Genomic DNA, 9,841 nt, shown 5'->3' on the forward strand with positions numbered 1-9,841 from the left:
ATCACCTCCCCATGCAGGGTGGGCTCCCCCCATTGTATCAGCTCTGGAAAAGCACTCTTTGATCCTCAGCACTATTTACTGGAGGGAAATGGGAGTCCTGCTTCCACACCAGCATTCTGTTTTCCCAGTCTAACATCACCACACCTATCACGTAATAAAGCTGTGATTCAGGCTGATTATTTCGAGAGAAAACCTCCAGTAAATATGCTCTCCCACAGAAACACACTTTCCTTATTACGACTGTTCTACCTGATTAGAGCTCTCAGTTCTCTCCATCCCCTAAAACCTCTCTCCTCTTCACCTCCCTCCAACTTTTCCCCTCTAATTGCTCTCCTTGGCTCTTTGAGGGATCAACCGTGCTGTCACAGGCTGGGGCTGACATTTCGTCCACCCATGCTGATATTTCAGAAGGCTGCTTTAATGCACAGGTAACCAGCTGGGCTTAAGAGGTTGTTCACCAGGAATATCATTTATGCATTTACTTAAACTCAGCAGAGAATTTTGCTCGGTGGCCCACAGCAGTATGAAATAGGGTTGCCATCTCAATAGACCCTGGAAGCTAAGCAGTCTGAGATGGATGCAAATGACTTTGGACTACAGCTGAATGAAAGCAGATTTATCCATCTTTCCCAAAACCCTAAGATCTGCCCTGCCTTGAAAACATTGTCACTTTAACCCAGAATTTGCTCTGCCATAGAACATAAGAGTTTCCTTAAAAACGTTCAGATAAGGGGCTCGATTTGACCATTTCCAGATGGCAGTGCTGGCCTCAGTGCAACCAGTGCAGGGGTGCAGGCACAACAGCTTCTAACCATGGCAGCCATCAGAGACACACGGTGCTCACAGTTAGCAGTTAAACCGGCCCCAAATCAAGTATTGCAATGGAAGACCTCCAAGAAGGACCACTGCTATTCAGCCAAAGGTCTGATTTTGCAGAAAGTGCATATTTTACCAGAAATCCATTTTGCTGACCATCTCCCTGCACAGTCAGCTGCAGAGTCAGCTGTCTCCTGTGGAAGCCCATGCCAGGCAGCAGCAGGGGCTGTTCCCAAGGCAAGTCCCCAGGAGCTGTGGGTGACCCAGCAGAGGGGTTTCCCTCCCTGTATAGACACAAAGTGTGGGATTTCCATTTGCTTTCCCCAACCTACCCCCATAAAGCTCTCCCTTTCCCTTCCTTCCTGCCTGGTTATTTGCCTCTAGTCCATGACCTCACCAGGTCTCATTAAATGCTGTCCTGTAGGTGATGTTGGGTACATCTTTCTCAGCCTTCCTTTAACTTTTTTCTTTGTTCCGTCTTCATCTTTCTTCAAACCCCAGTGGAAAAAAAATCTCTCTCTTCTCCCTTGTCTATTTTTCTTAAATAATAAATACTAGCAGAAGAGAGAACAATTGACTGGAGAGCTCTATTATCTAACTCTGTGAGGTGTCTGGGAATAAGGTTGGGATGCACAATGTGCTGCCTAAACCCTATCTGTGGAGACAATATTAGTCCCGGGGCCTCTGGATGGAAGACGAACTTGGGTTTTACAGGCCTGGACATCTTTATTATTCAGCACGATGATGCTAACCATCATCACCCGGCAGGAGGCATGTAGCAAACGCCAGGAATACGAATGAGCAGAGAAACCTGCCTGGAAGCCTCCACTCTGCACACAGAATGGACGTCAAGCCGTTTAGGGGAACCTTCATCACTAATAAATGTTTTCTCCACCATCCTAGAGCTGTCTTCTTGGATTATTTTACACATAATGAAGAGCCAAGGTTCATTTTAACGTTTGGTGCCTGTTAGCCAAATTTTCCCTCCCCACCTCTTTGGGTGATTAAACATTTATCGTTTGTAATGTACCGCTCCCATTCCGCTATGTCTCTCTTTGTAGCGGGGCTCCTTCATTTACTGAGAAAATGACCTGAGTGACTGTGAAAGAAGATCTAAGAGGCGCTGAAACGTGGCCAGATGGAGATGGAGCAGCTGGGGAGAATGAAGTTATGGGAGACGCAGAGTTGCCAAGGAGGGGAGCACGGTGGTGTGTATGTGTGCACACGCACGCATGTTAGTCTGGCTCTTTGCCTTCTCTCAGTAAATCTAATCCACAATTTGAAATAATTCATTCAGTAGAATAACAAAAATAGGAATTGAGTGCCAGAGTGGCATTATATGTGCAGCCCGGCTTGCTTTCCCTCAACCCAGCCCCCACGGCTGCTTTGTTTGCTTCCTTGCAGCTGCTGCTCTGGTTTAATTTACTGAGATGCCATTAGTTGGGAGATGGAAGCAAAAACTTACCAGCCAGTCTGCACTGGTTTTTGGAATCACAGCTTTGCTTTTTCCTTCCTTTGCTGTGTATTTGCAGCCAGGATTGGGTTGTTGCTATTCATCCTGTGCAGGCTGCAGCTTCACAGACATCACAAACTTATGCCGCTGAGTTGGAGAAACACGGGAGAGTACTGCAAGAGAGCATCATGGAGCAGAGTTGGGGGTCAGCAAGGCAAATCACAGATCTGGGCTCCGGTATGGGTACTGCAGATCAGAGGAGATGTGTAGGAGCAGCTAGGAGCAAAGAAGTTCTCACTGCCCACATGCTGGCCACATAAGCCTGACATCATCTCGGCTGGCCAGGGCCACAGTGCTGCCCTGTGAAAGCAAAAGGAAAAGCACAGCAATGTCTGCAGTGCACAGGTGAGTCTCGAATACTGTTGCAGGGCATCCCAGTGCGTGCTGTGGTCAGTGCAGCATGGGGCAGGACACAGCATCTCTCCAGCATATATTTAGTCATTTCAAATCTACTCCTGTTGCTCCATACCAGCTACATTGCTCTCTTTTCCTTCTTTCATAACCAGTAAAGACGAACCCCCCAAATCTCTACTTTCCTGTTGTTTTTTTCGCCTCAAAGTCCTAAGTTTGTCTCCAGTTTTTCCCAGGCAGCTCCGTGGATGGTCTGAGGACTGGGATACATGGTGTGTCATTGGGTTACCAGGAGAATAAAGACAGAACAGCTGGGCAAAGACAAATCGAGCAGGCAGGAGAGCCTAAAACCTCAGCTTTCCATTACGATTTTTCTCCACTCTGTGGAAAAGATGCAGGGGAACCTCTCCCCCTCTCCCCTGCTGGTAGGGGGATACAAGCTGGGATCCCCACTCCCATCCATCCTGCCTCATGGGATGCTCACATCTGGCTGCGTTGCACTCATGCAGATGCACACCCACACACACCCACAATGCGGGGAAGGAGTTGTTTCAGAAACCAACAAGATGAACAATTATCTCCTCTGCAAAGCAACAAGACCACTTCTCCACTCCCCAGCCTTGTCCCAGCAATCTAATAAAAAGGGAGATTAGCCCCTCTTACATCTCCTTAATGCCGTCATTTTATTCACACTTTGCAAAGCAAATAAACCAGCAAATTGCTTGCTTTAATGAGCTGAAATTAAACTCGGGCTGCTGATAAAATGTCTTTCCTCCTTTCTGTTGTTAGAAAGGACTTGTCTGATAGGCAGTATACAGGAAAGAAAACACACAGCGGGAGCCTTATTGAATGTGTTTGAGTCACGGTCATTCTTCCTCATCCCAGACACCTCCAATTAGATGAAAGAAGCACATGGATGTTGAGAAGGCCATGAGGGCCAGCCTGGCAAAGTCCATGGAAGGTCTTGTCTCTGCTCTTTGCTCACAGGATGGTCCTGGTCCATTAGCTCATGCCTTCCAATGGGCTGCGGGCTGTAGTTTCCCCAGCGACACAACATGGAAAAGGCTGGTTTGTCTTTGCGGAGCAATTTCAAACACCAGCTTGGAAAGACAGCTGTTGGTTGAGTCAAAATGGGAGTTAGAAGGGACGGAATGAGTGCCTCCTGAAGAGAATATGACAAGATGCCAAGAAAGCACTATCCTCAGGGGACAACTGTGGCAATCTATTTCTGATAGCTTAATAGGCCAGGACTACCCATCTCTGCCCTTCTCCAGCATCTTTACAGGCAACATTCACCTCATGGGATGTAGTCAGAGGAGCTGGAGACCAGGCTGGTCCCTGTGGCAGAGAACAATGGAAACATCCAGAGCTCTTCTCCCAGCTGGAGGGAGCAATGCATCTGCTGGGACTTCCATCCCAGCAAGAGGAACTTGGGGCACTCTCATTCAGTCTCCTGCAGTCCTGTGATGCATCATCGTTATCTCATTGTACCAAAGAGGAGATTGGAGAGCAGCGAGATTAACTTCGTTGCCCAGTTCTGGGAGGGATGTGATGGCAGATGGCTCTCAGCCCAGCACTGCTGCCCATATCTCCCCATCAGTGAGGTAAACAGTCCTCCTCTCCTTCCTTGCTGGCTCCAAGCATTTGAAGCTGATGCAAGAGCTGATGTGAGAGCTGGTATTGCCAGTCATGTAATGGAAATTCAATCATGCTGCCATGTTTCCAATGGATATTTATATTTAGTGGAAAAATGCAGGAATAATTCAATGGAAAATGTGAGCCAGGAATGAGTTTTTCATTGGTAAGTGAGGTTGCTGGCCTCATGGGCTTCTTTCCTCATTGTTGCATTTCCAGTGAAGATTCTTCCAAGTTCTCCAGTGGCTGTTCTTGTCTGGGGAGGGAAGGTCTTGTCTCTTCTTTTGCAAATATCCACGTTATACAGTGAAAGCTTGAGGGTCCTCCACAACTCTGCATTATTTTACTGAGGAGGGAGAGAGAGGTCCTGAAGACAGGCAATAAGCCCCAACAGTGGACAAAGAAATGGGATGATGATCAATCAACTTACTGTGTCTTGTAGTCAAGCACTGTCCTGAAACTACCATTCAGGTTCCCTGAAACAGGTACAGGTGCTTGATGCTGGGCTTTATCCCAGATGCTACACAGCAATGCAGTCAGGAGGACACGGTGTCCTCAATCAGCATCCCCCTCTGTGGGCACTGCTACTGCACACACCAGCATGCGAGACAGTCAGGATTCCCCTTAGCAAAACATTGCAGCATCAAATCTACATCAGAGTGAGTTGTCTAGACTTCATCTGCTCTCAGCAGAGAGGAACAGACACTTCTGGGGCACCACTCCTCTCCTCTGAAGGTAGACACTTAAATAGGTCAGACGAATGTTGCCCTGGATGCACGTTGTTCTCTCCTCTGCCTAAAATGTAACACTGGACAATGCACTCAAAGGAGGATGATGTCTGCAGGTGATGGCTACCTGCCTTAGTGATGCCAAGCCACTCGCTGTTGGCTGTGCCCAAATTAGCAAAAGGCCACTGGCATGCTGGCAGCCAGATTTAGAAGGCAAGCACCTAACATTACAGAAGGTAGTTGGGTGCACGGCTAAGCATGAATTGTCTGTCCTCATGTTTAGCTTGTGTTTTGTTTTGAACAGGTGAACTGAGGAACCAAGCAAGGACAGCCAGCCCCACGGAGGCACGTGGAGATGGGGACCAGCATCACGATGGGCAGCAGAAAGAGAACAAGGAGACATACTATAAAAAATGAGAGGAAGGCTTGTCTCTGAGCCAAAGATACTCCTCGGCACGGGCATCCAAATTCATGACTCCCTCCCCGAGATGCCAGAGACCTGGTGATGCAGGACCAACCTCAGCCACTCAGGCCTTGAGAGCAGCCCCCGGCCGGTGGCTGCTGAGCCCCTTGGGCACCAAGGTCCACATTCACCACGGACACTTCCCCCCGCAGCTCCAAGCCATGAGGAGAAGAGAGAGAAGAACGAAGCTGCTGAAGGAGCTCTAACCCACGTCTTCCCGGCCCCTGCCTCTCCCCCTGCTTCCAGCAGACCAGAAACCCCTTCTCCATGCCACCCTTCCAGATGGCAGGTCGCCGGTGGGCTGCGACGTCAGCCTTCTGCATGTGCGTGGCAGCCGTCTCTCTCCTGCACACTGGTGGGGTGCGGGCAGACTGCTGGCTCATCGAGGGGGACAAGGGTTTTGTCTGGCTGGCCATCTGCAGCCAAAACCAGCCCCCCTACGAGTCCATCCCCCAGCAAATCAACAGCACCATCGTGGACTTGCGGCTGAACGACAACAAGATCAAGAGCGTGCAGTACGCGTCGCTCAGCCGCTTCGGCAACCTGACATACCTCAACCTGACGAAGAACGAGATCTCCTACATCGAGGACGGTGCCTTTTCAGGACAGTTCAACCTCCAGGTGCTGCAGCTGGGTTACAACCGCCTGAGGAACCTCACCGAGGGCATCCTCCGGGGCCTGGGGAAGCTGGAGTACCTCTATCTCCAGGCCAACCTCATCGAGTCTGTCACCCCCAATGCCTTCTGGGAGTGTCCCAACATAGTGAACATTGACCTGTCCATGAACAGGATCCAGAGACTTGACAGCAACACTTTTAGGGGCTTAAACAAGCTCTCTGTCTGTGAACTCTACAGCAACCCCTTCTACTGCTCCTGCGAGCTCCTTGGCTTCCTGCAATGGCTGGAGGCCTTCACCAACATGACACGCACGTACGACCGGATGCAGTGCGACTCCCCACCAGACTACACGGGCTACTACTTGTTAGGTCAAGGCCGGACTGGCTACCGCAATGCTCTGAGCATGCTCTCTTCCCTTTGCACCGGTGGTTCCTACACTGTGATCCCTCGTTTTATCCCTCCCCGCTACCAAGTGACCACAGTGCCCTCTGAAAGCCCGTGCTCCGAGGAGGAGTGCTCCTCTGGTGATGGCACCACCCCACAGTTCTCCCTCTTCACGCCCATCGGTGAGACAGAGGTGCGGCCAAACATCCAGGTAAAGCACCTCAACCACAACTCGGCCGTCCTCACCGTGCAGATCCCCTACCCCTTCAGCAAGATGTATATCCTCTCCCAGTTTGAAAACGGCTTCTCCTCCATGATCACCAAGCTCAGGAAGAAGGAGGAGAACATCACCGTGAGCAACCTAGTAGCACAAAGAGATTACACCTACTGTGTGGTCTCCGTCCACCAATACTCCAAGTACAACCACACCTGCGTCACCATCACGCCCACCAGACCCAACCGCAAGGAGCCGGTGCCCACTCCTTCCACTGCCACTCATTATATCATGACAATCCTGGGCTGTCTCTTTGGCATGGTGATCGTCCTGGGCGTTGTCTATTACTGTCTCCGAAAGAGACGCCAGCAGGAGGAGAAGCACAAAAAGGCTGCCAGCGGCATGAAGAAGACCATTATTGAGCTGAAGTACGGGCCAGAAATGGAGACCACCAGCATCACCCAGCTGTCCCAGGGACAGATGCTGGGTGGGGAGACTGTGACCCGCATCCCCTACCTGCCTTCTGCTGGTGAGGTCGAGCAGTACAAGCTCATTGACAGCAGTGAGACCCCCAAGGCCACCAAGGGCAACTACATGGAGGTGAGGACGGGGGAGCAGCCTGAGAGGAGAGACTGCGAGCTGTCCCTGGCACCAGACACCCAGAGCTCCGTGGCTGAGATCTCCACCATTGCCAAGGAGGTGGACAAGGTGAACCAGATAATCAACAATTGCATCGATGCCTTGAAATCTGAGTCCACTTCCTTCCAAGGGGTGAAATCGGGGGCAGTCTCCACAGTGGAGCCTCAGCTGGTGCTTTTATCAGAGCAGATCCCCAGCAAGCACGGATTCCTCTCCCCTGTCTACAAGGAAAGCTACAACCACCCCCTCCAGCGACACCACAGCATGGAGGCAGCCCCCAAACGCTCCAGCACTTCTTCCAGTGGCTCCATACGGAGCCCCAGGTCGTACCGCTCCGAGGGATCGGGCCACAAATCAGAAGCCAAATACATCGAGAAGACGTCCCCCACCACCGACACCATCCTCACTGTGACACCGGCTGCGGCCATCCTGCGGGCAGAGGCGGAGAAGATCCGGCAGTACAGCGAACACCGGCACTCGTACCCTGGCTCGCACCAAGGGGAGCAGCACGACAGCATGGCGGGGCGAAAGCCTTCCATCCTGGAGCCTCTGACCCGGCCTCGTCCCAGAGACCTGGCCTATTCCCAGCTCTCGCCGCAATACCACAACCTGAGCTACACCTCCAGCCCAGAGTACACCTGCAAACCATCGCACAGCATCTGGGAACGCTTCAAACTCAACCGCAAGCGGCACAAAGACGAGGAGGAATATATGGCAGCCGGCCATGCCCTGCGCAAAAAGGTCCAGTTTGCCAAAGACGAGGATCTTCACGACATCTTAGACTACTGGAAGGGCGTCTCCGCCCAGCAAAAGTCCTGAGTCCTCACACAACTCGTGACTTAAAGTAACTGGACCAAAAGAAATCCGCAGCAGCTATTTTTATTCAGACTGTCTTTGAAACAAACAAACAAAAATAACGATCATAAATCCATAAAAATAGAGAACAAATTATGAAAAATCTATAAATATTCTATATAATATATAAAGCGAGATATTCAAATGCCCTCACGTTGGTGAGACACACACCAAATTTGAACACAAACTTTACAAAACAAACTGTGGAGTGAAAAAAAAAAAAAAAAAAAAAAAGTTTTGATTCTGATTTTTAAAAAAAAGAAAAAAAGAAAAAAAAAGAAAAAAATAAGAAAAAAAGAAAAAATCAAATATGAAAAGAAAAAGAAGGAGCGGGCAGAGAGCGGAGGTCTGGAGTTCCCCAGTACTGCATTGCATGAGTCCCTATTCCGTGATTTTGTGGATTCTTTGTGAACAGTTTGTGTTCTTTCTTCCTACCCTTCCAAAAATCAACAGCAACAAAAACAGCAACAAAAACCAAAAAGAGACCAGAAGGAGATCCGTCCTTTGGGCTGTTTTTGCAAACGGAGTCTTCCAGTTTAGACTTCCACCCGCTTGAAGGCCCGTTCACATTTTCACTCACTGAGAGGTTTTACCACACATTGCATTGTAAACCGAAGTCGTTAATTGTACAGAGAAAATTTCTATATTTGCAATGTTTGCTGTATAATGAGAAAGAGAGAGGAGAAAAAAAAAAACAATACTACATCTACTAAAAAAAATATATATATATATATCTATATTCACATGTTTGTACCAGGTTTTAATCATGGATTTTAGAGAAAGAGATGGAGTTTGGATTGAAGGACTTTTTTTGTTGGTTGGTTGGTGATTGGTTCGTTGGTTGGTTGATGGAGGAGATATTTGGGTGGGGGGAGGGATTATTTGGGTTTCTCTGTGGTTTTGGTTTCTCCCAACTACTGTCTGTGTCCAAGTTCTGATCACTTTCAATTGCATGTACCCAAGAAAAGCAAACCAGCCGTGCCATCCCAGGTGGGACACTGTCACTGCTGGGAATGGTGGGAACAGGAAAGGGGGTGAGAAGGGAAAGGCTCTTTGTTGAGCAGGTGCCAACAAGACATGGGATTTCTCCTGAAAATCAGAAGGTATCAGTAATCTCTTCTCACAGTATAGGGAGGTGGTGCAGAAATCCTCCTGCTGCTGTCCAGAGGAGGACAGCATTGAGGAATGGTTTTGCCAATGGAGAAGATGTGAAGCATTTACAGATTCTCCAGATTGAAAACAACAACAGTGGGCCTGGGGGCCCTGCATCACTCTCTTGAGACTGCCAGCACCCAACGCACAGGGATTTCCCCACAGATAACCCCAACTTACAGCAGCATTGGGCAGAGAGCACAGCACCTCCTGCCTGCAGCCCTGGCATTGCCCACAGGCCAGCTGGGCTCCCACTGCTGTGAGTGGCTTTGGAGATGGGCACCCTGGGGTCTCCAAGGCTGGAGAGAAGAGGACGGTGCTCCAGGACCTGTGTCCACCCAAGCAGCTATATTCCCTTCAACCACTGCTGTACAATGCCTGTCTGGGCCTCAACAGCATTTTGCCCCATCTCTAAAATGCACATTGACAATGCCCTACTCACTCAGTGTGGTGGAAGGAGGGATGCATTCACAC

The 9,841-nt window shown here is 49.6% G+C and overlaps 1 protein-coding gene across 1 annotated transcript in view; it reads left to right on the forward strand.

Moving 5' to 3' along the window:
* ELFN1 (extracellular leucine rich repeat and fibronectin type III domain containing 1) overlaps positions 1 to 8,263 on the forward strand; it is a 67,665-nt gene extending 59,402 nt beyond the window's left edge. Inside the window, exon 3 of the mRNA XM_042864051.1 lies at positions 5,348 to 8,263. Within this exon, the coding sequence (XP_042719985.1) occupies positions 5,774 to 8,179 (2,406 nt within the window). The 5' untranslated portion in view covers positions 5,348 to 5,773 and the 3' untranslated portion in view covers positions 8,180 to 8,263. The remainder of the gene's footprint in view (positions 1 to 5,347) is intronic.
* The last annotated feature ends 1,578 nt before the right edge of the window (positions 8,264 to 9,841 follow it).

The sequence above is a fragment of the Lagopus leucura genome, unplaced genomic scaffold (genome assembly GCF_019238085.1).
Source record: "Lagopus leucura isolate 7727_CA_CO unplaced genomic scaffold, USGS_WTPT01 Super-Scaffold_760, whole genome shotgun sequence".
NCBI lineage: Eukaryota > Metazoa > Chordata > Aves > Galliformes > Phasianidae > Lagopus > Lagopus leucura.